The sequence below is a fragment of the Pteropus alecto genome, unplaced genomic scaffold (assembly GCF_000325575.1).
Source record: "Pteropus alecto unplaced genomic scaffold, ASM32557v1 scaffold39, whole genome shotgun sequence".
Classification (NCBI taxonomy): Eukaryota; Metazoa; Chordata; class Mammalia; order Chiroptera; family Pteropodidae; genus Pteropus; species Pteropus alecto.
In genome coordinates, this window is record NW_006443568.1 from 8,800,133 (window position 1) to 8,827,295 (window position 27,163).

A 27,163-nucleotide genomic window follows, 5' to 3' on the forward strand; every position below is an offset into this window, starting at 1 on the left:
TAAGAGCTCAGACTTGAGCTAGGCTCCCTCCCTGTGTTAAAATCCCAGCTTCATCACTAACCAGCTGTGTAACTAACCTTGAGTAAGCTACTTAACCTCCCTGTGCCTCAGTTTCCTCATCTGTAAAATGGGAGCAATAGTAGTATCCACCTCTTAGGGCTCTTAGGTAGTTTTAGTTAATGAATTGAAATGTGTGAAGTGCTCAGAACGAAGTGCCTGGCGCAAGGTGAGAACTGTATGTGTTAGATAAAAGAAACAAAAGATATCAGTGACTTTCTTTTGAGAGCCTCATGGGCACTGGGCACTGGGCCAGGTTCTTTATTTATACTACCTCTAATCCCCACATTCCTCTATAAAATAGTTCTTTTAGTTCCCATTTTACAGATAAAGAAATTAAGACCCAGAAATGTGAAGGCGCTTGCCTGTCTTGACCTAGGCTGACTCTCTTTACTACATTATGTTACTTTTTCTCCATCACAAAAGCAGGCAGATGGAAGCTATGGCTTCCCCGAGGCCTATTTTGGACCTTCACACCCACACTCACAGCCAAAGACCCTTCCAGTGTGTAAACCACCCTGGGCTGATGAGAGCCTGGGAAGATCTCCTAGTTGTACAGTGTAACTAATAACTCAGAGCCACGACCATCTCATTAAGTAATTACCTCTGGGAGCGCCAAGGCAAAGACGTGATCTCACTGGCCATTTTTCACCACCTTGCCGCTGGGGGTGGAGGTAATGGTAGTAATCATGGCGGTGGTAGTAGTGACACTGATGGTGACATCAAGTGATGGAAAAGATGATGGTCCTGTCAGATCTTGATGCTGGCAGAGGAGGTGACAGGGCTGGTAATTGACTGGTGGCGGTTAAGGTGATGGCTAATGATGGTGGCAGATCATAGTGTTGACGGAGAGGTGACAGCTGTAGTGATGAGTTGTGGAATACACCCTGTGGCTGGGCCCTCGGTCTCCATCCCGTCCTGCTAGACGGAGAGGTTAGAAAGCCAATAACCACATTGCCCTCCCTCATAGCATTTGTATGTGGAACAGGCCGTACCCTTTAAATTCATTCGAGAAAGACTGGGAGCTAAAGTGAGACTCAATTGTAGCCACTTCTTAAATGCAGCTTCCTGAATTCTGGATTGAAGTTTCAGGGCTGTGTTCTTGAATTCACCGCTCAGAGGTAGTGGCTTTCTTGGTGGGTCAGTTCTGCATAATTCTACGAGTCGTTCCTGGAGGCCTGGCTCATTCAGCCTCTGGCTCATTCAACATTTGTCTTGTGTTAAATACCTTCCTGCAAAAACACCAAAGGGGTATTTCCGTTTCCTGCTCTGAATCCTGACAAATATAGTTCGATAGCCGGGTTAAAGCTTGAAGTGACAAAAATGGTGACATGGATGGCAACGGTGTCGGGTGAGGACTGTGGGGCTAGTTCGATGGGTGTTTGCTCTCGGGACTGATGGAAGTGGTGATAACGACAATGTCTGGTGGCGGAGGTAGGCGGTAACAAGAGGTCTTGGGTGCAAACAATAAAATCTGACTCTGGCTGACTTATGAAGAAAAGGAAGATATTGGGGAGCTCCCCGGACGGATACAAAGCCTGGAGATCCCAGTTCAGATAAATGACAGGAACAAAGGAAGTGACAGCATTGGACAGACCAAGCCCCATTGCAAGACACCCGGGCACAACTGTCACAACCAGACACCGCATTGATCACTGCTACCAAAGACCACCTTTCTGAGCAAATTCTAAACCTTCCTGTCTTTACATCACTCACTCAAGATTCAAAGTCTTGGGCTGAAACACCCACTTGACCAAGCCAAGGTTATGTGTTCTTGTCCTACCTGCCAGGGAGTGGGAGAAGAGGTCTATGGTCCCTTTCGGCTTCAGTAGTAGGCAGTAGGGCCATCAAGATTCATACAGTGGGGCTTTCCCTTGAAGAAAACGGGGTTTGGATGAAGGCCAGCCAAAACCAACAAAAGCTCACTCAGTAGGTCGGTGGCGATGACGGAATGAAGAAGCTGAGAGGAGATGCTACCTTCCTCGTTCAAACCAAACCAAGCTTGGAAGCAGCCGGACCTTTCAAACCTAAGCAAGAGCTCTTTATAATCACCCAAGACCTTCTGCTGCTACGACCACAGGTGCCCCTGTGGACTTTGGTCCATCTTTCACACTCTGGCCAAGAGCAGATGGGAGAATGCCCCTTCCCTTTATAGCCCAATGTAGAGCAGGAACCCAAGACATTCAAATAAGATGCTATCAATGGCCCAGGGAGAACAAAGGAGAAAGAAGCACAAACATCTATTCGTTTATTCCATGTCCGTTTATTGGGCACTAACCCGGTACCAAATCCAGCAGGGAATGAGGGCCCTGCCCCATGAAGCTTACAATCCAGTGGTGGTGACAGTCAAACCAGTAACACACAAGTAGATAAGGCAACTGCGGGGCTGGAAACACAAGGCGGATGTGATGGAGGGGGCAGGGGGAGCCCCTTAAGAGGGGAGGTCAGGGAAGGAGTCTGAGCTGGGAAGATGATCTTGCGTGCAGAGATTTGAGACAAGTGTGGGCTCCAAGTCCCTGAGACGAGAACAAGCTCGTTGTGCTTGTGGAAAAGCAAAGTGGCCAGTGAAGCTGGAGCATGAGGAACCGGGGGCCGGAAGAGCAGAGAGGGTTAAAATCAACCCGGTAAACAGTTGTCACTTCATTTGTCCATGGGAAGCCACTAAGGGTTGTCTTTTGGTAAGAGGAGGGACTAGTCCTCAGGCATGAATCAGGAAAGAGAAGGTAGGCACAGCGCAGGCAGGTGTACAGATTCAGTGGTGGTAAGGTGAGGGCTTCTCCCACGCTGGGCTCCTGTGTCCTCAGTGAGGTATGAGGCTAGGTCATCACTGCACAGGGGCAGGGGGAGAGTGGCAGGACATGTACTTATTAGTTCACGTAAGTTTTTCAGTGTCCTGGCTAGAGCGATACAGCCCTGAGAAACTCAGGCCCTAATCAGCCCTCATGCTCTTGGGTACCTCCTGGCAGATTCTCCAGGGGGACAGAGACGCTTCCTTGACTGACCCCACCCCAGTTACTGAGAAGAGGCCAGCGGTAGCAACCAAAGCCTCAACCATCACAATAATAATTTCGACTACAGCCACAATCATCATCACTGTCATTTTCATACCAACAGGCACAAGGAGAGGATAGGACATCCTTGAGGGCACCCTGACACTGTGAGCTAGCAGGACCCCAGTCCCTTCTCGGGCCTGTGGAAAGCAATGGGTCGGTCCTGGTCAGAGCCGGTGGTACGCTGGAACCCATTCCTACCGGCATACAAGAGCCAGTTCCGTGAATCTCTTCCCAGCTCAGAATGCAGTGACATCACATGGGTAACTTGAAATCAGCCACAGTGGAGGGCTTTTGGTAATTTTCCCCAGCTAGCCCTGAGGACTGTGAGAGACTCTGATTCCCACCACTTACCTCTCAACTCCAGAGCCTGGAGCAGGACCAACGTTAGGAGCCAGTCAACCATGTGCATAGAGTTCTGGAGGGTAGGATGTCTGGTGGAAGGATGTAGTGGAGATGGGAGGTCACCTCCCTGCAAGACACACCCAGTGATGGACCTGAGACCTAGGGCATTAGCTCAGGGGCATCGCCTTCGCCAGAGCCTCTGCTCCAGCCTGGGAGCCTAAGGCCTACGGCTCCCAGCCGGGCTGCCTGACTCATCCTCCTGAAATCAGAATCCTGGACTGGGTCTGGGAGGGACCACAGGCAGCTTCTCCCTGTTCCCTGATCCCAGAATGAGCCCTGACCTTGGTCATAAACTGGGCCTGACCCCGGTGACAAAGCTCTCCACCCAGGCCCAGAGTAAACCCCACCCCGATTCTGGGTTGAGCATTGATCGGGCCACAGAAAACACACTCTCACTGCCATCTGCACCTGACACAGTCCCCGACTCAGCCCTAGAATCACAACAAGCCTGGCCCTTGAGCCCAATGGGGAGCAGGCCTGGAGTGGGGTTGGTCCAGCCAACACTGTTCAGTCACTGTAGCTGGGGCTTGAGCTAATGCCTGGGAAACGAACATAAAAAAAAAAAAACCAAATTAAAGCCCACCACCAGCTCCTCCTTGTTTTGCTGACAGTGTTCCTCTTAGGAAATAAAGCCTAAAGGTTAAGTCTCTGTTCTAGGGCCCTAACCTCCCCTCACGCGGTCCCTGCTGGGCTCCCTCTTTGATTTGAAGGATTCTTGCCCTAAACCCTTCCTCCCCACTATCCCCATGTAGCCTCCAGGTCCCCACGAGGAAAAGGAGCTGTGAAGTCCCATGAACTTCATCTGAGAGCCCAGGGGGTAGAGGCCATCACCTTATCTTGCTTATGGGTTGGGGCAAGACCTTTCTCCTCTCTGAGCCTCAGTTTCTCCATCTATACAGTCATGTGCCGCTTTATGATGGGGATACGTTCCGAGAAGTGCATCATCAGGTGATTGTGTCATTGTGCGAACATCATAGAGCGCACTTACACAAACCTAGCTGGTAGAGCCTACTACACACCTACGCTATATGGTATAGCTTATTACTCTGTAGGGGAGGAAAAATAATTTTCCCTTGACCCTTCTGGGTGAGACATCCCTGTAATAAAAGACAGATTGACAGGAGAAAACAAACAAAACTTTAATAACATCTATACCTCCTGTAAACATGGTGAGACCCAGGAAAACTGAGTAACTTGCCAAAACTGTCGAAGCAATCACCTTAAATATCTTCAGCTGAAGACAAAAGATGTTGAGGTTGGGGAAGTCAGTTATGGGGGGCTACCAGGAAAAGTACGGTAAATGGGGGCAAGGTTGTTTTGCAGGTTTAAGTCATGGCCTTCTGCATTGATAAGAGTTCCTAGAGTTAAGGTCACCCCCTCTTCCTGGCACAGAGAGGGAGACACCCTTACAAATGGATATTTTCCTTACAAATGCAAATGTCTTACAAAGGAAAACCTCTACTTCGTAAGCAGCCTAAAGTAATCCTATGCCACAGAGACACATTCTAGGATGACAAAAAAAAACTACAGCTCCTAGGCCACAAACCTGTATAGCATGTTACTGTACTGAATACTGTAGGCAGTTATAACACAATAGTAAATATTTGTGTAATGCATTGTGCTACAAAGTCACCATGGCTACAAAGCTAAGACACAACTAGGCAACAGGAATTTTTAGCTCCATTATAATCTTATGGGACTAGCATCATATACGTCCATGGTTGACCCAAACAGCATCCTGTGGCGCATGACTATATAGTGAGAGACTTTACCTTCCAGCTCTGAAGTCTAAAGTTAAGGACCCTGATGGAAATTTAGGGCCCTGTGTTCAAGGATTAGAAGGGTTGTACTTCCTGGATAATTTAGACCCAAGAGACCCAGGAAACTTTTCCTAAAACATGTGTGGGATACCAGGTTCGAGTTCCGGGGTGTCCTCTTAGCTCTAGTACCTTGTGCTAGTGACTTGGCCTCTTTGGGCCTCGGTTTTCTCCTCTGTTGAATGGCAATAACACCAGGTTTGTGAGGATCAAATGAGATGATGGCAGGAGAAGGGCTTGTAAACTGTAGAGTTCATGGAAGAGGGGGTAGTTGTAATTAATTGTTGTTGTTATGGTTTAATGTTTTGCCTTTCAGCAGAGGCCCAGGAGTGGATCCGTCTGGCCCAGCTTTTCGGTGGGAGACCTCCTCAGAGCCTCCCCAGGACCCACTACCCCTGCCCTGCCCAGAACCAGTTCAGGCCTGACATAAGCCTCCTGCTTGGCCTCCCCACCTCCAAGCTGGACAAATCTCCCTCACTGGCCACCATGGGATCAGGGCTTTAGAGCTGCACTGGCCTTGGGGATCCTCAGATCTCATCCCTTTATACTGGCCTAGACAGGAGAAGGGCTTGCCCCAAGAGCCACACAACACATTAGTGGCAAAGCTAGACCTCAAACCCAGGCCTCTCATTCCTACAAGACTCTACCCTGGTCTCTGAAACGGAGTCCCCTGGAATCCCCAGAGCAGCTATGCCCCAGATGGTACCCTAGGTCAGCAAGACCTGGCCAGACCTTGAACTCTGAGAGAGAGGGACTGTCCAGGGGTTACCTCCACAACTTTCATGCCTTTCTGGGCTCCTGCCTCTTCCAGGAAGCCTTCCCTGACTGGCACTGGAAGTGAATTCACTCCCACATCCCTCCTTTGACAGAAAACCTGCTTAAAGATGAAAAGTATTTGCCTATCTGTTGACCCCTAGACTGGATTTATTCATGGAAGGAGAACAGTTGACTTCATCTGGGCTCCCCGCCTCAGGGGCCCAGCCCAGACGGAGGACAAAGGGAAGGAGGGAAGAATGGGAGAAAAGGGACCAGGAGGGCAGGTAGGGCAAGTGATCAGTGCACTGGAAATTACTGACCCAAACTGCGGCAGGGAAGAGGGTGGGGCAGGCAGGATCCCCCCTCCCCCCACGCACAGACGCCCCACCCACTCAGACGTCAATTCCCGGGGCCTGCCTCCCTCCCTCCCCCGCGACTCATTCCCTAGGGCAGGTTCCTCCCGTGGGAACTGCTGTCTCCGCAGCGGACGCCCAGCCACGTGTGTGCCAGGAATGAGGCTGGGCTGCAGGGCGAGCACTTTCCTGGGCAGCTGGGAAACCCCCGACAGGGCTGCCCCTTGCTGAGGCCTAGAGAGTGGGCGGCTAGGGGCGGAGTCTCAATTGGGCCCAGGGAGCGGGACGCATCCTTCTACGGGCTGGTGAGAAGCAGCTGGACAGCAACTGGGAGCTGATTAGAGGTGCAGACTCTCAGGTCCTTCTCCAGACCTGCTGATTAAGAATCTACAGGTGACTCCTATGCACATTCTAATATGAGAAGCTGTGTTCTACAAGAATCTGCCTGTGCATTTACAGGTTAAAAAAAAAGACAGCTACAAACTTCCAGTTGTAAAATAAATAAGCCTGAGGATGTAACATACAGCATGGTGACCACAGTTAATAATACTGTATTGCATATTTGAAAGTTGCTAAGAAAGTAGATCTTAAAAGTTCTCTGTCACAAGAAAAAAAATTGTACTCTATACTGATAGATGATAACTAGACTTATTGTGGTGATCATTTTGCAATATATACAAATATTGAATCATGTTATACACCAGAAACTTACATAATGTTATATGTCAGTTATATCTTGATAAAAAATAAAACCATGAAAAAAAAGATTATCTTCCTTTTATTTCTGTACATTTCAACATTATCTTGATTTTTTTTTCAAAATTAGGAGTGTATAAATAGGATATATTTTCTATGAATTGTATCTCATTGCAGGGAAGAAGATATTGCACAACATTTCTTATAAAGGAAGGTGGGGTCTGCAGGGACTAGGAACCTACTGAGAGCACCCACTCCTATTTCTAGTCGGCAACGTTGGCCCTGAAGAGACAAAAATGGGAGTGAGCAGCCCTTGGACCCAAGAAGCTTGCACTGTAGCAGGGGACGAGACACAGACGCAACGTATCACCACCTTCCTGAGCCTCACTTTTCTCACCCATGAAATGGGTTCAACCAGCAGTCATCTCCACCTGCCTCCCCACAGCGGCTCTGGACAGGCTCAAATGAGCTCGGGGATAAGGAGAGGTTGTGTGAGCTGCCTTGCACCTGGGGGAAGTGAAGTCCAGGGCTGCCCTGCTCACAGCTCTGCCCTCTGGTGCCTCTCCCTGTTTTTCAGAGTCCAGCCCTGAGCCTTCTGGTTCTCTCCCAGAGCTTCATTCTCCTCTAGGGCCTCACTCACTCTTCCTCCTTCCTCCCCACCCCTGTGCAAAACAAACAAACAAACAAATAAAAAACAAAACACATAACAAAGCAAAACACCCATCTGAACCTTGCTTAGAAAACTAGTCCTGATTCTAGGGAGAGCAAGCACGCATCGAATGCTGACTACATGCCAGGGCACCACTCACACACTGGGTTTTTTTATGCTGCCCTGAGATAATGACCCAATGAACAGATGAGGAAACCAAGGCTCAGCGAAGGGGAGTGATCTGTACCCAGGATGCACTGCCAGTAAGAGGCTGGGGTAAAACAAGAACTCAAGATTTTGGTTCCCACTACACTAGGAATCCTTGGCTGGAAAACAGGAACCAACTTTCAGTGACATTGAGAGGACACCCCATTCAAAGTTCCATGTCAGAGACCTGGCTATGGCCACACTGCACCATTCCCTGCAAGATCTGGTTCTAGAATAGTGCCCTTTCCTCAAGTATCCCTTTACTCATTCCGTGAATATTTACTGAGCTCTGAATAAGTGTCAACACAGTTCCAGGAGCTAGGACACACAGAAAACAAGAACAGACAAAATTCCTGCCCTTCTGAAGAAGCTTCTGTTCAAACAGGAAACGAGCAATGAATAAGTAAGTGAATGATGTGTAGATGGTGCTGAGTGCTATGAAAACAGTAAAGCAGAGAGGAGGATGGCTGGGGCGGGGAGGGGTGTTATGGAGGCCATTTTAATTGGGTAGTTAGGGAGGCCTTTCTAAGGACACACTGAGAAAAAGATGGGGAGAACCTGGAGGTGAAGCCACGTGGCTATCAAGGGGCAGAGGGTGTTGGGACAGATGAAAGAGCAATCTCAAAGGCCCTGAGGTGGGAGAGGAACTTCAAGAAAGCCAGTGTGCCTGTGACTGATGGGTGGGCGGCGGAAAAAAGAACCTGCGGCAATGGGAAGGACTTTGGCCTTTAATCTAAGTGAGATGGAGGCGTTAAAACAACATGATCTGACTTGTGTTTTAAAGGGATCAGTCTGGCTGCTGTTTCAACAGACTGTAGGAGACAAGTGCAAGGGGACCAGTAGGGAGACTCTGATAATCCAGGACAGAGGGTCAATGGCCATGAAGGTGGCAGTAGCTGAGGTGGGGTGGGTGGAATGGGATCACATTCCATCTGTATTCTGAAGGCAGAACTAACAGGACTTTGCAGACAAATTGGATGTGGGACGTGAGAGAAAAAGAAGTAAAAAATGGCTTTGAGTTTTCAGCACAGGAACTGGAAGTTGCTGTTTGCTGTGGGAGGAGCAATTCAATTCAAGAATTCAGCTTTGGATGAGCAAAGTTTGAGAAGGCTATAAACATACAAGTAGAGATGTTGAGTAAAATTAAATAAATGAGCCTGGAGTTTGGGACAGAGCTCTAGACTGGAATATATAAATTTGGAATTTGCTAGCACGCAGATGGCATTTAAAGCTTAAAATTGGATGAGATCACCAAGGAGGGGGTGCAAACAGAAAAAAGAGGACCAGGGAGTGGGTCCTGGGCATTTCACTGTTTGGAGGGGATGAGGAAGAAACCACAAAACAGCAGTCAGTGAAGTAGGAGAAAAATCAGCATAGTCAGATGTCTTAAAAGCCAGGTGAAGAAAGTATTTAAAAGAGGAAGGAATAATCAGCTGTGTCACAGGCAATTTATCGGTCTAGTAAAATATGAGGATGAAGAATTGACAATTAGAATGGGAGAAAATTTTGCAAATCATATATCTGATAAGGGACATGTATCTAGAATATATAAAGACCTCTCAGGACTCAACAATAATTTTTTAAATAATGCAGTTAAAAACTGGCAAAGGATTTAAATAGACATTTCTCTAAAGATACAGATGGGCCAATAAGCACATGAAAAGATGTTCAATATCATTAGCCCTCAGAGAAATGCAAATTAAAATCACAATGAGATACCACTTCAAATCCACTACAATGGCTATAATCAGAATGGCAGATAATAACAAGTGTTGACAAGATTGTGGAGAAATTGCAACCCTCATACGCTGCTAGTGAGAATGTAAAATGGTGCAGCTGCTTTGGAAAATAGTCTAACAATTCCTCAAATAGTTAAACATAAAGTTACCTTACGACTAGTAATTCCACTCCTGGGTATATAACCAAGAGAAATTAAAACATATATCCACACAAAACCTCATACGTATATAATGCCAAGAGAGAAGCTTAATGTAAACTATGGACTTTGGGTGATTATGATGTGTCGATGAAAGTTCATCAGTTATAACCAATGGACCACTCTGGTGGGATTTTGTTGATAATAGAGGAGACTATGTGTATGTGGAGGCAGAGGCTATAAAGGAAGTCTCTGTACCTTCCTCTCAATGAATCTAAAACTGCTCTGAAAAAAAAGTTAAAAGGAAACTTGTATATGAATATTCATAACAGCATTCATAATAGCCAAAAAGAGGAAACAACCCAAAATGTCCATCAACTAATGAATGGATAAATAAAAGGTGGTATGTCCATATATCCATGAACTATTATTTAACAATACAGAAAAAATGAAAATACTAATAACTGCTACATCATAGATGTACCTTGAAAACTTTATGCTAAGTAAAAGAAACAAGTCACTAAAGAACACATATTATATGATTCGGTTTACATAAAATGTCCAGAATACGTCAATCTATATAGAAACAGAAAGTAGTTTAGTGGTTCCCCAGGGCTGTGAGCTGAGGGAGTTGAGAAAATGGGAAGCGACTGCTAAAGGGTACGGGTTTTCTTTTGGGTGTGATGAAAATGTCCCAACATTGATTATGGTGCGAGTTGAATAACTATGTGAGTATACAAAACAGCATTGAGTTGTACACTTTATATGGGCGAAGTGTATGTTATGTGAATTTATCTCAATAAAGCTATTACTCAAAAAATAATGATTGAATTTAGCAGTGTGAAAATCACAGGTGACCTTGACAAAAGCAGTTTGGGTGGAATGGCGGGGACAAAAGCCTGATCGAAATGTGTTCAAGGGACAACAGAACAAGTGAAGGCAAAAAGTATAGATGTTTTCAGATTTTTGCTATATAAAGAAATAGGTTAAAGGGGAGGGAGATGGGAGGTCAGAGAGGGTATTTTGGTTTGAGTTTGGGTTTTTGTTTTTTTGTTTTTGTTTTTGAGATGCAAGAAATTATGTCTTAATGCTGATTGGAATGATACAGTAGAGGGGAAAGTCCTTGACAGAGTGAAGTCTTTGAGCAGATGAGAGGCAGGGAATCTGATATATAAGTGGAGGGGTAACTGCAAGATGAGCAAGTGGATTCACCCAAGCAGCAGGAGGGAGGGTAAAAATGCAGCCCAGACCCAGTGATTGGGTAGAGGAAATTCTCTTTTGATTGCTTCTGTCAGTGAAGTAGGAAGTAAGGTCATCAGCTGAGAGGGGGGAAACCTGTCAGGAATTAAGGACAGAAGAGAATGTAGGACTTTGTCTATGGGACTGCGGGAGATTGAAAGGACCAGATCATATGGTATGTTCGCCACCCAGCACCCTGAAGGATGGTGAGCATGACGTTAAAGTGAGACCAGTCAGCAGGGCTATATGTCTTTCTCCAGCTTCAGCCAACTGTGTGGGTGCAAGCGCCAAGTTGGATTAACCAGGGTGTGGTTTTGCCAGGTGAGTGGAATTTAACGAGAGACGAGCAAGAGATTGAGGCTGTATGCAAGGAAGTAATTATAATCATGGTCCATGGAATCTAAGCTGGTTAAGGTGGAAAGTCAGGGAGGTGAGGAAAAAAGGTGGGAGGATAATTGGATAGGAGGTTCTGGTGGGTCAAGAAACCATTGGAGCCTGGGTTGTAGAGAAAGTAAGCAAGAAAGACAGGAGGTGGTGTTAGCAGCATGGGATACTCGATATTGAAATTGTGCTGGGTAGGGGTGCAATTATTGGTGATGACAAGCTCCAGGAAATTACCTTGGCAGTGAGGGGCTGAGGCAGGGTGGAGGACGAGAACCATAGTAGTAGGGGATGAGTGACTCACCATAAGGAAGGATCATCTGTGAATAATTGAACAAACCAAGTCATTCTCAGAGGCAGGGCCCTGGGTAAGGCATGGGCTGGGGATTCAGCCAGACCCACATGTGAAGCCCCTCTCTCTAACTGTGGGACCCTACACAAATTAGTTTTTCTGAGCCTCAGTTTCCTCTCGTGCAAAGTGAGAGATCGTTTCTGTGTCCAAAAGTTATGTTCTGAAAATTGGATGAGAAACTGTTTGGAAAGTGACTAGTGTGGTTCCAGGTTCAGGGTGCTCGGTAATGGGACCTGATCCCAGAATGTTCTTGTCTGGATCCCAGAGCTGAGGAGGGGCCAATGTAGGGACCAAGACTCTCCCAAGGAAACTTTTTTCCTTCCCACCACCCCAAATCATACAAGGTGGGAATAGAATAGACTAACTCCTATTTCACTCCATTTTACAAAATAGAAAACAAGTCCAGCGAGGGAAAAGTGACTTATCTATGTCATAAGACTCAATTATCACAGAGAGTAAGTTCCCTTTTAAAATCGATTAATGTCAAAATTAAGATGGGAAATTTGTACAGAGGGAGAGAGGCTCATATATAACATTTGAAAACCAGTTGGACTCTACAGGGTGTACCATTTCCCTCCATTCACTGGGACAATTAAAAGTTGGTTTGGTGAAAATGAAAAACTCTACTGAGGACACCCCTGCTCTCTCTCATCTTCTCTCTCCTCTTCCTGCATCCCCCAGTCGCCCCCACCCCCATCACAGCAATATTCAGGTCCTATAATTGGGCAAACATTGAACCAATTTGCTTGAGAACAGAAGTGTCTGAAAGAGTGATTTTGTTAATTACTCTTCCTAGCCCAGATAGAAGGAAGGAGAGAGGAAAACATAGATCTCTATGTTTCCTTCCTTAGAGAATTTAATTCAAGTGTGTGGGGTGGGTACAAACCAGACTACCCCCATAAAGCCTTGCCCTTGTGTAGTTCCAGACCTAGCCAGTCTCCCTGGGGAAAATCCCTCATGCTTTCTAGACCCGTTTTCTCGTCTATAAAGTACAAAGAGAGTGAACAAAATGAGTGTCAAAAGACTTCCCAGCTCGGGCCATCAGGGTTCTAGGAATGCGTAGCTTAGCACCTTCTCTGCTGCCCTGACTGTTCAGGAACAAATATGGGGAGATAGGGCAGAAGCGGATCCAGTAGACACAATGGAAACGTCACCTCATTAGGAAGGCCTTCCATGATTATACCATTTAATGATGGACATGGATGTCTCCATTTCTCTCTCTCTCCTCTCTCTCTCTCTCTCTCTCTCTCTCTCTCTCTCTCTCTCTCTCTCTCTTACACACACACACACACACATTTTTGTTACAGCTCTCTTCACACTCATACAATACAAGTTGCTCTCTCCCTTGCATTTTTTTTGTTCGTTTGTTTGTTTGTTTTGCTTCTTAGCACTATCTGAAATGTCATATGTTTGTTTACTTGACTACTATCTTTCTATACTAGAATCTAGAAGGGCAGCCGTGATTATCACTTAATGATAGACATGGATCTCTCCATTTCTCTCTCTCTCCTCTCTCTCTCTCTCTCTCTCTCTCTCTCACACACACACACACACACACACACATTTTTGTTACAGCTCTCTTCACACTCATACACACACAGTTGCTCTCTCCCTTGCATTTTTTTTGTTCGTTTGTTTGTTTGTTTTGCTTCTTAGCACTATCTGAAATGTCATATGTTTGTTTACTTGACTACTATCTTTCTATACTAGAATCTAGAAGGGCAGGATCCTTGCCTATCATCTCAGAACCTAGCCCATCACCTGGTACATAGTAAGGGCTTAGTATATATGTGTTGGTCGAGGAATGAATAAATAAATAGATGGATGGATGGATGGATCTTGTGGGTGGTGCCAGAGCTGTGTCAAGCATGACTGTGATATATACCAACTCTTCCATGAGGAGCAGTTGGAAAATAGGTCTCTGGAGTCAAGAGACCTGGATTTGAGTCCCACACTGCCAATTAGTGGTTGTATAACCTTAGGCATTTCACTTGACTTCTCTAAGCCTTGGTTTCTTCATCTGTAAATTGAGAGTAATGATCTCGCATCTCTAGGCGTATTTTTAGTACGTAACGTGATCTAGTGCGCAGCAGGTATTCAATAAATGTTAGTTTTCTTGCCTCCACCAGGGCATGGAGGTCAAAGGTTTGGAGCTTCTGGGCTCAGTCGCAGGAGATTTCTTATCCATATTTTTATCTTTCAGGAGAAGATCAAATAGTGCAGAGGACTTGCCCAAAGTCACACAGACAAGGTGTGGAGTAAGCAGCAGCTCCTCTCCCTGGGGGCCAGAGGAAGCCCCAGAATCCTGACAAGCTGGAGGGAGGGGACAAGGGCAGGGTCTTGTTTGAGCTGAGCCTCTAAGAAGAGGAAGTGGCTGCTCTGGTCTGAGAGTCAGTCTTCTGGGTTCTAGTCCTAGGTTTATCAGAAGCAAGCTGGTGACCTTGGAATGTAGTTTATCTTTTCTAGGTCTTGACTTCTCCTTCTGTATATTGGGCATATTACCTCTTGCCCAGCCTGCCTTACAGAATGGTAGTGTTAAGAGACTGATATTTAATTCACTATATTGTTAGGAGCATGATATTTAAGAGAGAATATTGCAGCGATGAATCAGACAGACTCAGTTTCTGAAATTTTGCCACAAGCACATATATTTAAAATCAGAACAAAAGATTAAAAGTAACAATAACAATAAGTTGTATCCCTCTGGGCTCTGTAAAATGGAAAAGAAAAACATGTAAACATATTATTTCAATAGAACATGTGAAAATGTTTGACCAACTCTAAGTAATCAAACCAAAATTTTAAAAATATTTATCGAGTATATTCTTTGGGGCAGATGAGGAAATTAGCTTAGAGAGGTATAGTGTGACCTGCCTAATAACACACAGGACCTGAGAAGGATGAGAATATGCTGATAGGAAAGATTCCCACCAGCCACCCAGGAAGCTCCTGCCAGACGTAGCTGTAGAAGGTCCTGAGATGCTGGGTCAAGAAGACCAAACCCCCAGCTTCGGCTTCTCTCCATTCTCCAGTTGGACAAAGGTCCTGGGTCTGCGCAAGTGTAGTGGAAAGGGCATGCACTCACAGATCCTATGGCCCAGAGTCTGCACCAGAGCCCAACTTGTTCGCCGTGTAATCTTGGGGGAGTCATGTCCCCACTCTGAGCAGGTGTCCCCTCCTCTGAACGCGAACATTGAGGCTGGCGGGGGGTGGGGGGCGGTTGGCAAGAACTAATCAAAACAGTGTGTTAAAAAGTTTCTACCCCGGTTTACTCTGAGTTTGCTACTTTTCTTCGACTCTGGAAGATTGCAGGAAAGCAGGAGGAGCGCTGATTGGGGTTGAACAAGCAGCACAATCTCTCTGGGCTTCTAAAACTAGCTGATGACTAGGGCCAGGCCAGGTGCTTACTAAATTCCTTCTAGAGCCAAAAAATAGACAGAAAACAAAAACAAAAACAAAACCTGGGATTTCTTAGTGGTCTAACTCCACTACAAACTCCACTGGTCACTTCCCTCCCTCTTGCCGCTAGAGGTCGCAAGTCCCTTTAAGTCCAAGCCCTGCTCCGCTCGGGCCAATCACCGTGAGCAGAAGTTCTTTAAGGACCAAAGGAGGGAATTCAGCCCGAAAAGGAGGGCGGGGCAGGGGCGAGCCTTCCAGCCAATCGAAATCTTCCTGGAGACCAGTGACTCGCGTGCAAAGCTCTGTTGACCAATGGCAGGGGCGTCAAGAGGAGGAGCGGCTCCCGCTGTATGACAGCTGCTGGGACCAATAGGCAAGTCGCCCGCGGCCTATAAGAGTCAGCTGGGCCCGGGGCGACAGACTTTAGGGTCGGTTGGTCGTCGCTGCTGCAGGTGTGCCCTGGGTTTGCCTCTCTGGTCGCTGCCGTCCGGTCCCTGCAGCCGCGCCCCAGCCTTGGCTCCGGCCCAGCTGCTCTCCCTGCCCTCCTTCCTTTAACCACCCCCCGATTTCTGCCGTCGGGGCCCCGGGGCCGGCTTAATGATGCCGTCGGAGAGCAAAGCTGAGAGCCCGGACCGGACGGCTACGCAGGTGGGGACGGCTGCGGCCTCGGCGGTGACCACGGCCGCCCAGGCAGGCGGCGGCCCCGACCCGAAGGCCTCATCGGCCTCTCTCGGACGGCACCTGAGTGGGCTGGGCTGGCCACAGGTGAAGCGGCTGGATGCGCTCCTGAGCGAGCCGATTCCCATTCACGGGCGCGGCAATTTCCCTACGCTGAGCGTGCAGCCCCGGCAGATCGTGCAGGTGAGAGGTCGCTGGGCGGGGGGCCCGGAGTCGCTATCCTGAGGCTCTCGTGGCCGAAAGGCACCCGGAGTTTATTCAATTTGCTGGACAGCTAGGGAAAATGAGGCTCAGAGAGGGACAGGGGCTGTAACAAAATCGCACAGCATTGATAGTAGACCATACCCCTCCCCCTTTCACCTCATAGTCCTTTCCCACTTAGCTTTCCCGTCCCGGGCACCTGGGGAGCCGCGATTCCCCTGACGATTCACCCAAGCCCTGGCTTGGAGAGGGAAGGAGAATGAGGGGGGACCCAGAGGCAGAGGAAGAATAGTCCCTACCGCAAGGACAAAAAATGCCAGGCAGCCCTGAATGGGTAGGTGTGCGTGCCTGGGTCCAAAATAGTTCTTTTCATCCTCAAATATCATTCCTGGGCCTCACCACCTCACCCCTTCCCTCTCAAGGTTCTGGAGGCAGACTCTGTCCTATGTTCCCACAGCCCTTGGCTCAAGAGTCCCCCTAGCTAGGTGGAAAAGCCTAGAAATCCTGACAAGAACTGCCTCCCTCTCCAGACCAGACCTGATGCAGGTATGCTGGAAGGCAACCTCAGGTGTCCAGTTTGGGTGTTTCTCCCCTTTCCCACGATTGGAAGCAAAGGCCATCCCCCATTCCAAGCCCCATTTCTGTCCTGAGGAGCCCAGGAAGAGAATTCTGGCAAAGCCTCTCTTCTTCCTCAGATTTCCTCTTCCCTTTACCTGACCCTCAGCAACCCTCGAATTGCTCTTTCATCTGTATGCCCCAGGCACTATCATACTCTGAAACACCAAAATATGGTCATTGTTGTACCCATTTTATAGCTGGGGAAGCTAAGGTCCCAAGAGGGACAGTGAGCTGCCTAAGATTACCTAAAGAGGTGAAAATCAAACCCAGAGAATTTGGGGTCTTTCCATTAGCAGCTGCTGCAGGTTCAAAGTGTTTCCACCCCTTCCCCAGCAGCCAAGATTCAACTTCTAGGTCTTAAGGGTGTCTTCTGGTAAAACAAACAAACCAGGAAATCAGCCACAATTTCTGTGCATTTCTGCCAGCAGATGGACTTTCTTCCTGGGAGGTAGCCCCCAAGTTAGGTAAAGCAGGTCATTCCCCTGCCCCCTGCTGCCTTAGCTTCCACAGTGGGGGAGGGATGCTCACTGGGGGATTTACCTTGCCCTCCCTCCCAAAGAATGGGGGGGGGGTAGGGGCAGATACCTCAGGGCTGACTCATCTGCAGCCCAGTGGCACCTCACAGAGGCATTCCTCTGCTGCCCGCTGTCATGGGGTAATTAGGTAACCAGTTTCTCTCCAGGACAGTCAAGTCAGGTCAACCTTAGGGCCCCAACTGCTGTGCCTCCAGGACTGTTGTCCCAGGCACGGGGAGAGAGGATGGGGGAGCACAGTGTGGCAGCTCCCCTCTGCAGGCACAAGGGGCGCTCTGGAGGGTAAGTCCCTGCTCTTATCAGTATGGTCCAAACTGCCTTTACTGCTGCCTGCTCGGTGCCAAGTCCTGTTCAGGACACGAGGACACAGAATATGCCCGGGACACAGCCTCCTACCTTCCAGGTGGAGGAGACTGCAGATCAATAGGAGGTGACTCTACAATGCAATAATCATAGATAATAGTACAATGTCTTCCTAGACAAGGGTCAGAGACAAAACAGAGCTGCTGGCTCTGGTGGGGAGAGGCATCAGAGACTTCAGAGCTGGACTGGGAGGTTTTGGACATCTGACTTCAGGGTTTGGACTATCATCTTTTCTCTCTGCTGGGCTCAGTGTCCCCATCTGTTCAATGGGGATGGGTTAGACTGCTCTCCAACACCCTTTCTGGTTCTAGAATCCAAAGGGAACAGGTGCCTTCACCTGGCCTTTACAATTGCCTCCACAGGGAAGAAAGACCATCTCCTGGCAGAAATCTGAAGCTGGCAGCTTCACAGGCTGTTGGGAAATGTGTGGTGGGGGTGCCGCTTGTTGACTTGGGGCTTCTCACTAGTGCTGAGTTGCCCCACAGTATAAGAATTGGAATCTTTCTCCTTCTGTACCTCACAAGGTTTCACCTGCAGCAGCAATCTGAGCAAGTAGAAATGCTGTTCTTGTTTGAACCTAGGCTAGAGGGACCCACTCTTCTGTAGGAGGCCCCCTGCCCTCTGGGAGGCCTGGTTCTAATTATAAGCTCAGCCATTTATTGGCTGTGTGACCTTGGATAAGTCCTTTGCTCTCGCTGGGCCCAGAGGATTGAATTAGACAATCTGATCTCTCCAGGGGCAGCCAGAGGGCCTGCATTAGGCAGCTTCGAATGCAAGGTTTATAAGCATGCTGGCTAGCAGCCCCTACAGTCTCCCTGCAGGTCTCAGCAGTGGCCTGGGAGCAGAGTGTTTTTGGGAGGGCCTTGGCACAGGAGAAAAGAGGGTGCAGCCACTGCCCCCTCTATGGCTAGAAAGTCTGATTCAGGAGGTTCTGAGCTGCCCTGCAGTCGTTGGGTGTGGCAGTATCTGGGGACCGCCTGCCAAGCTGGCTATAGTCATACCTGGGAAAGAGACAACAGCCAGCCCCATAACCTGACGCAGGCGATTTAACAAGGGTACTGCTACCTACTCACCAGGCCAGATGCCATACCCTGGAGTGGGCATCAGCCTGGGAGCAGGAGCTGGCACTGAATAAGGTTTAGTCAGCTCTAATGAGACTTGGGGAAGGGGCTGGTTTGCTCTGCATGTCTGGCAAGGTCTTTGGCCCATTTCTCTCCTCGGCCTACATGGACACAGCTGCCAGGGTGTGGGTTAGAAGTCCCACAGGCTGGACCGCAGCAGCTGACCCCTTTCCTCCAGCCTCCCCTGTCTGTCTGGCCAAGGCGTCCCAAATCTTCCTGCTCCCCAACTACTCTCATCCTGGGCTTCGGTGACTAGAGGATCAGCCTCACTGTGAAATTTTGAAAGTGGGAGAGGATTAGAACCCTAGTTTCTAATCTAGGCTCCTTCTGAACCGTGGGATAGTAACGTGGTAGAAAGAGGATGAACTTTAGAGTCAGCTGTACCTGGATATGAAGGCACCTCTCCTTGACCTTGGGCAGGTTACTTCACTCCTGTGAGCCTTGGTGTCCCCATCCATCCCTTGGAGATCATAAAGGCTTAACCCCTATAGATTCTGGTAAGAAGGTCCAGTGCCTGGTACTCAATAGGTGCCTAATCAACGTTCCTTTTCCCCTCCCCCAGCTGTCCCCCCTCCCCCCATCAAGTTCCCGATGGCCAGTTGCTTACCACCCATAGCCATGACAGTACCTTCCCCTCGTCAAGATCCTCCTCCCGGAAGCCTTCCTGGAGGGAGCCGCCCGCCTCAGATTGCCCCACTGTGGCTTGCCGCCTCAGCACTTAGGTGCATTCTTTGCAGTAATTCCCTGGGAGGCAAGAAGGGCAGCCTGGCTGGTGCTGACTTGGCAGCAAGGGTTGCAGAATCACTCAGGGTAGGTAGGAATGCTGCCTGGTCACTTTCAGGATAGTGTACAAAGTACTCCGGGTTGCTGAGAAAATTGAGTGTACAGCCCAGCTCCTCTCTCCTCTCTCCTCTCCACCTCATCCTAGGCCCTGGGAGACAGGTTCTGGAATCCAAAGGAAGCAGGTGCCTTCATCTGGCCTATACAAATGCTAGAGGAGCAGGTTCAAGATGACTTGTAGGTTTACCTGTCATGTTCCTGTGTCAACCGGTGGGGTCCGCTACATCTCTTCCAACTTGGTTTGGGGGGCTTCCTGAGATCTTGACCCATCCCCTCTCCTAAGAGCAGAAAGGGTCTGGGTTTTAACTTCCAGCTCTGCCATTTCTGAATGGCTTCCCCTCTGAACCATAGATATTTTACCACTGTAAGCCTCAGTTTCTTCATCTCAAAACCGAGTATAATATTTGCCTTAGTGGGTCCTTGTAAAGATTGAGTGAGTGTCTCATAGTCGAAAGAACATAAAAGAACTTGAGAATCCAACTGATCTGAGTTCTAGTCTCCGCCTGGCCACTTTCTAACCTTGGACATGTTTCGTGACCTCTCTATGCTTCAGGTCTCCTATCTGTAAATTGGGATGGTAATATTCAAACATAGGATTATTGTAAGGAATGATGTAGTAATAAGTGTGAATTGACAATTATATTCCCAACACATTTGAGCAGTTTGCATCATGCCTGGCACAGAACTAAGTGTTTTACTTGCAGTTTTAAAGAGGTAGAATAGCCTAATGGTTAAGACATGGGCTCTAAGTTTAATTCCCAGCTCTGTATTCACCAGCTATGTGACCTTGGGCAAGTTGCCTAGCCCCTTTGAACTTCCATTTTCCCATCTGTAAAGTAGGAATGATAGTACCTACCTCACAGGGTTATTGTGAGAATTATGTGAGTTTATATCCTAATATATAAAGTGCTTAAATGAGGACCTGGCTTTTAGTAAATTCTATGCTTGTGTTTGCTATTCTTTCTGAGGTTTTCCTCCAAATGGGCCATTCTCCAAGTTAGGAAATCATGGCTTAGAGAGTTAAATGTCTTTCCAAAGGCACGACAGCTGATAAGTGTTCAACAGTGGTTGATGTCATCTGCACTGTTACAGAGAAGCCCATAATGGACCCCAGGGGCCCAGACTCCTGACACCGCTCCCTCTTGCTGTCCCATCTGCAGGTTGTCCGCAGCAGCCTGGAGGCACGGGGACTGCGCGTGCATGGCGTGCGGCTACACGGCTCAGCTGCAAGCCACGTGCTGCACCCCGATAATGGCCTGGGCTATAAGGACCTGGACCTAGTATTCTGCATGGACCTGCCCAGCGAGGCATCCTTCCAGCTGACCAAGGAGGTGGTGCTGGCCTGCCTGTTGGACTTCTTGCCAGCCGGTGTGAGCCGGGCCAAGATCACGCCACTGACACTGAAGGAGGCGTACGTGCAGAAGCTGGTGAAAGTGTGCACGGACACAGACCGCTGGAGCCTCATCTCATTGTCCAACAAGAGTGGCAAAAACATGGAGCTCAAGTTTGTGGATTCGGTCAGGCGCCAATTCGAGTTCAGTGTAGACTCCTTCCAGATCATCCTGGACTCCCTGCTGCTCTTTGGCCAGTGCTCATCCACACCCATGTCCGAGGCCTTCCACCCAACAGTGACAGGAGAGAGCCTGTACGGGGACTTTGCCGAAGCCATGGAGCACCTGCGTCACCGAGTCATCGCCACTCGCAGCCCCGAGGAGATCCGAGGTGGTGGCCTCCTCAAGTACTGCCACCTCCTGGTACGGGGCTTCCGGCCTCAGCCCAGCACTGATGTAGGCGCCCTGCAACGCTACATGTGCTCCCGCTTCTTCATTGACTTCCCAGACCTGCTAGAACAGCAGCGCACCCTAGAACGCTACCTGGAGGCCCACTTCAGCGGGGCCGACTTGGCCCGCCGCTACGCCTGCCTGGTGATGCTGCACCGTGTGGTCAATGAGAGCACCGTGTGCCTGATGAGCCACGAGCGCCGCCAGACACTGGACCTCATTGCCACAATGGCGCTCCAGGCACTGGCTGAGCAAGGCCCGGCTGCTGCGGCAGCCCTGGCCTGGCGCCCTCCAGGCCCCGACGGCGTTGTGCCTGCCACCGTCAATTACTACGTGACCCCTGTGCAGCCTCTGCTGGCCCGGGCCCACTCCTGCTATCCCACCTGGCTGCCTTGTAACTGACTCGGACCTTGGCCAGATGAGATGGGGCCTTCCTGGATGGAGTGGGGCCTCCAGGAGTGTGTGGAGGACATGACCAGAGACAGGCAGCCTGTGCCAGGTGGCCCCGCACAGATTCTCCCAAGTGAGGCCCCTATGGGCTTAGGGACAAACTGGGGTTCTTGGCAGATGGACCCTTTGCTTATTGCACCACATTTTAAACCAGCATGATTGTTGAGTACAAGAGCTATTTGTCTTGGGGGGTCAATTGCCTTCAGGAGACAAAGCATGTTTGAGGTGATAGCCTAAATGTCCATCTTGGGTTGATTTCTGTGGCCTAGAAAGAGTCTTTTTGGCTAGGGCCAGCCCACGGTGATCCCAGCAGCCTCTGAGGGCCTGCAGCCCACACAATGGCTAAATATGATATGTTATGGGAACTAGTCACTTTAGGTCAGGCTGGGCCACTAACCAGGCCTGGTAGTCCAACCTGGCTAATCACTGGGAGAGGGGAAACTGAGGCATGAGGCAGATGCCTGAGTTTGGAGAGGGATATGTTTGGCTCAGTCCCCTAATACTCCTAACCCAAGCTGTCAAGGTTTGTGGTGGGCAGGAGCCAAGTGGCCTGGGGTGGGACACAGCCCGTGACCCTTCTAGGGTGTTGCTCCCTTCCACCATGTCATGAGGAGATCTCCTGCCTGGGAGCTTGTTCTTCAGAGGGCGTGGGGCCTGAAGTGGCCACAGTCAAGTGCTCCCACCCCGCTGGCCTGGTAGCAGGGTCCTCACCTGGAGGAGAACCATGCCCCACCTCCTGTTACTATTTTGCACTTTTAACACCTGCCAATAAAGATTGTCTACACTGAGCTTAGCACCACGCTTTCTCCTGGGAGATCGACCTTCCATGGCTGTGATGGCTGTAGCTGCCTCTCGCAGCCTGAGTCTGGCTTATATTGTGGGAGGGGACAAGGGGTGGGGGTGTCTGAGTCCTGGGCTGTGGCTGGGGGAATGCCCCTCCTCTCAACACCAGCCCCAGTTTGACAATTGTGCTAGGAGCTCATATCTAAATGTGTGACTTGCACCTGCCCATTGCCTTAGCAAGTCTCTTGTTAAAGAATAAATATTTCAGTATTTCCTACCTAGAGTCCTGATGATCCTGGACTTGGCCTCATACTCTGGTGCTCGGGACTGCTTGACACCATCTCTGCCCACCCTACACTCTCCCTTCCCAGGAAGCAGGTGGAGAACAAGCGGGTGAATCTAGACTGGAGACCCCTCCAGTAGTGGCAGAGACCCCAGAAGTCCCCCAAAGCCAGAACCCGGGTTTCGCGTTCCGACCCTGGAGAGGTTCCCTCAATCCTCTGGCTCCCTCTGATGAGCACACTCCAGCTCATTCTAAGCAGATCTCCTAGAAGGGCAGGTGTCTCCTTTCCAAACCCACCTGGGGCCATGCCAGGCTGTCTGAGAGGAAATGTCAAGCACTCAGGGAGCCGTTCCCTTGTTCCCTCGAGGCATTAGCCAGTCACTGGCCTGGACGCTGCCCTGCCCGCTGTTTACTCAGCTTCTTTGATCCAGGGATTGCAAAGCCCTTAACACATTCAGCTTCACTGGTAGCCTCTGAAGTGGTGGCTTTGATGGTTTCAGCCAGGGTGGAAAAACAAGGCCACAGAGGAAGCCCCAGGTGGGTGAGTCCAGCCAACTCACCGGCTCAATAGGTCCCTGCTGGGCTCAAAATGGCTGGAAGGGTGAATGGAAAGGCTTTCTTTGCCTGATGACTGAAAATAGCCCCCTAACTTTTCTCCAACCATGTCCACCCAACTAGGGTCCTGGGAGGGACTAAGTTTGTCCCAGCTCCTGATTTGGACGTCAGGGATACTCGCAGGGTAAGCACACAGGCTTAGCTTGTTGGAGTAGGGAGCTGGCTTCACCTAGTTGTGTTTGTTTTTGAGGGTGAGAAAGCCAAGAACCCATGATACATGTGTATACCTGCATTCAGCCCAGAGTGAGCCAGCTACCATCAAGGGGTTGGGAATAAGTCAGCAAACCAAAGGCCAAGATCCCTGCCCTCATTTAGATTACATTAGAATGGAGTAGACAAGGCCACAGAGCAGACCCCAGGTCACCTGGGTAAGTCCAGTAACCTTACCTGCTCAATGGTCTTAGAAGTTCGGCAATGCTCAAAAATATACGTAGCAGGTAAGAGATTAAAATAGCTGGGGTTTACCATTTTTAAAAGAAGTCAGGGTGGACCTCATTGAAAGGATGACATTTGACTGAACAGATTTAAAAGTAGTGGGAAGCAAGCCATGCAAACGTCTGGGGAAATGTCCGGGCAAAGGGAACTTGCTCCGGGCAGGTGTGACTCTGGGAGGGCACACGCCTGTGCAGGCGCCTGTGCTCCAGTGCCAGTATGCAACCTGCATGGGCATGAGAAGCAGCAGAGAGATGGGAGTTCCCAGTAACAGCTACCATTTCTGGAGTGCTCTACTCCAGGCCAGGACAATAAGGTCTTCCCCATTATTACTCTCATTTCACCCTTGCAACAATTAGAAGAGCAAGGATTATCTCCATTTTAAAGACCAGGGAACTGATACCAGAGAGGCCAGAGAGGTTTGTCTGACTCCAGAGCCACTGCTATTAACCCCTGCACCACCCTGCCCCTACACTGATTTCCCATGACGAGTGTCAGTATGTCTCCTGTACGTATTATGTGACAAAGCATGTTTGGCATGTGATGGAGTGAGTTTATATTGCTATGACTTAGAGTGTAGCAGTGTGTCAAGATGTAAATTTTCTTGATATGCATGTGACAACAGCCATGGCTTGTGGTGATTAAGTCAGAGGCCTATGACGACAACAGGCATGCCTGTGGGTATGTTTGGTGTGTTTCCAGGTGTAAGAAAAACACTGACTCAGTGGCTGGCATTGTTCTTTTATGGACAATTCCTATAGCCATCGAAGATGCCAGGACAGGCAGAAATCAAGAACTAGGAATCAGAGCCAGAGAAGGGAAGGCTGAGGCAGGAAAGCCCCATCCCCCACTCCCAACTCCACATGGCTCTCCAAAAACCAGTCCACCCAGCCCTTACACACAGCAGGTGGGACTCCAGAGCTGGAAGGATTATTACTGCAAACGTTGAGGAAGACGATGTCTTGGCCCCTCCAGCCCCACTCTCCACCCTTTTCCCTGCTCTGTGCCCTGGGGAGGATGACATTTAAGGACTCTGCATCAATGGCTCCCTTGTTCCCTGCCTTCCTGTTGGGTTTGGCCAATGAGAGGACCCAGCAGGAAATTGGAGAATGGGATGTTTATTCCTCTGCTCCCTCCCCACTAGGTTGCCATGGTTGGCTACATCTCTCAAAGGCCACTGCTCCTGTCAAGGGCCCTCTCCCACTGCTGTACTCTCTAGGTCTCTTGCCCCTCCCCCTCCCCATCCCGCTTCCGCCAGGAGTTGTAAAGGCTTCCCACTGGCGCTAACCCCAGAGAGCTGCACCATCTCTTGCTAGTGTCTTAAGCTCACGCCTTTGGAAATAGTCCCTTCTAAATCTCTTCCCAGTTTGAGTGCTCTGTCTCCTGCTGGAACCCTGACTGACAAACAGGCCCATACAGTTACCAGCACAGTCATCATGCTGCCATGTTACCACAAACATGCACAACCTCCTTCCCTCTAGGTCACACGGTCTCGCATGTGCCTTCCCACCCCCTAGCTTCCTCATTATATCCTTAATTGGGGGAAGACTTCCTGGAGAGGGTCAGCTTTGAGCCAGGTCAAGGGAGAAATCAGTCTGCAAAACCAGTCAACAGGCCCAAGACTGCCAAACGAAACTAAACAGAATCTGCTCAAGGAACTGCCAACTTAAAGAGCTGTGACAGACACGCACAAAGAAAGCAAGGACACTTGCAAAGTAAACCTCAAAACCACGCGCATTTGTCTCACATTATTGACATTTATTCTTCCTGAATGTATGAATCAAAGGACTGACTCAATATACATTCTGCAGAATTCTACAAGTTCCAGGTTGTGTGTGAGTAAAGGTGGCCCCCTTCTCTCTATTATCAGGTGTTTGAATAAGTGTGGTTCCTTTTCTCATTTAAAACTTTGCTGAGAGTTCTTATGTGGCCACCACCTCTTTCTGAGAAATAGGTGTGTCTCCCCAGGAGCCAGAGACAATGACCTTTGTGAGGGGCCACAGGCACACAGGCGTAAGCCAAAGTCAAATGTGGCACACTCAAAGAAATTAATAATACAGGCGACTTCCCCAGAATCCAGCCCACAGGGAGAGGGCAAGGACAGTGAATGAGGGAGACAGGGATTTCTCAGACCATTTTCCCTCAAACAGGTCTTCGCCCTGTTAGACTGAGAAGCAATGGCCGCTACCAAGCTGCACCGTGACTCGTTTAACAATGATGACTATATTTTTGAAAGAAATCCTTTTCACCTTCACATTGGAAATGTTTGCTGTACTCTCAAATAATCCCATGGTGTCTCATGGACCTGTTGTAACATTTCCAATTGTACAGCGTAAGCCGAAGTCAAATGCGGCACACTCAAAGAAATTAATAATACAGGCGACTTCCCCAGAATCCAGCCCCTTGCCACTGTAAGCGAAGGGCTCCTGTGAAGTGAGGAGGGCTCAAGGTTGTTTAGGGTCCACTGGAGAAGTCTTCCTGAAGGAGGTGTCCAAGGAAGGAGCAGAATCCAGTTCAGATCCATAGAGTGGAGGCTCTGAGGAGCTGGGAGGAGCTGGAGAAAATAATTTCAAGAGCTTTAATTACCTCTTTCCCACAGCCACTCAGCCCCACCCAAATGCTTCCACGAGGACCTCTTTAAGAGGGGCCATTGTGCAGAGAAGGTGCAGGGTCAATATTGTGGAACTGGGCTCCACTGGCTCCCACCCTGGATGGGTGGGGGCTCCTGGGGTAAGCAGAGATTCCCTTGGGCCTTTGTCCTTGGCTGGGATCCTCACTGGTCTGAGCAGCTGGAATGGAATGTTCCTGGGATGAAAAGCCTACCCCTTCCTCCACCTCTCCCCTTATGGAGTTCCCCAGGGCCTGTGGTGGGGGTAGAGGGGAACCGTTCCAAGGATTCCTGATATGGTGATGCTCTGGAGAAGCAAAGGCTCACACTGCCTGGGGGCTCTGTCCGCAGATGGGGCTCTATTATATATTTACAGATCTCCCCTCTGTGCTAGGCACTTCGTGTGATTTCTCATTTAATATTCAGATGCTAGCTCCTCAAAACACACACACACACACAGAGAGAGAGAGAGGGAGAGAGAGAGAGAGAGAGAGAGAGAGAGAGAGAGAGAGAGAGAGAGAGAGAGAGAGACAGAGAGGGAGAGAGACGACATGAGAGAGACAGACAGACAGAAAGAAAGACAGCGTGAGAGAGAACTAACTATCTGGGCCAGAAGAGGC

At 49.2% G+C, this 27,163-nt stretch overlaps 1 protein-coding gene and 1 long non-coding RNA gene across 2 annotated transcripts in view; one reads left to right on the plus strand and one right to left on the minus strand.

Moving 5' to 3' along the window:
* Positions 1 to 15,634: 15,634 nt before the first annotated feature.
* On the plus strand, positions 15,635 to 22,882 carry TENT5B (terminal nucleotidyltransferase 5B). Its single transcript, XM_006924374.3, has 2 exons — positions 15,635 to 16,098; positions 20,752 to 22,882. The coding sequence occupies exons 1-2, from the start codon at positions 15,835 to 15,837 to the stop codon at positions 21,772 to 21,774; spliced, it is 1,287 nt and encodes a 428-aa protein (XP_006924436.1). The 5' UTR covers positions 15,635 to 15,834; the 3' UTR covers positions 21,775 to 22,882.
* A 2,790-nt stretch (positions 22,883 to 25,672) lies between these two features.
* The window catches only part of LOC112472950, a 5,967-nt gene continuing 4,476 nt past the window's right edge, over positions 25,673 to 27,163 (minus strand). The window contains exon 2 of the long non-coding RNA XR_003043860.1: positions 25,673 to 26,489. This is a non-coding gene — a long non-coding RNA (uncharacterized LOC112472950). The remainder of the gene's footprint in view (positions 26,490 to 27,163) is intronic.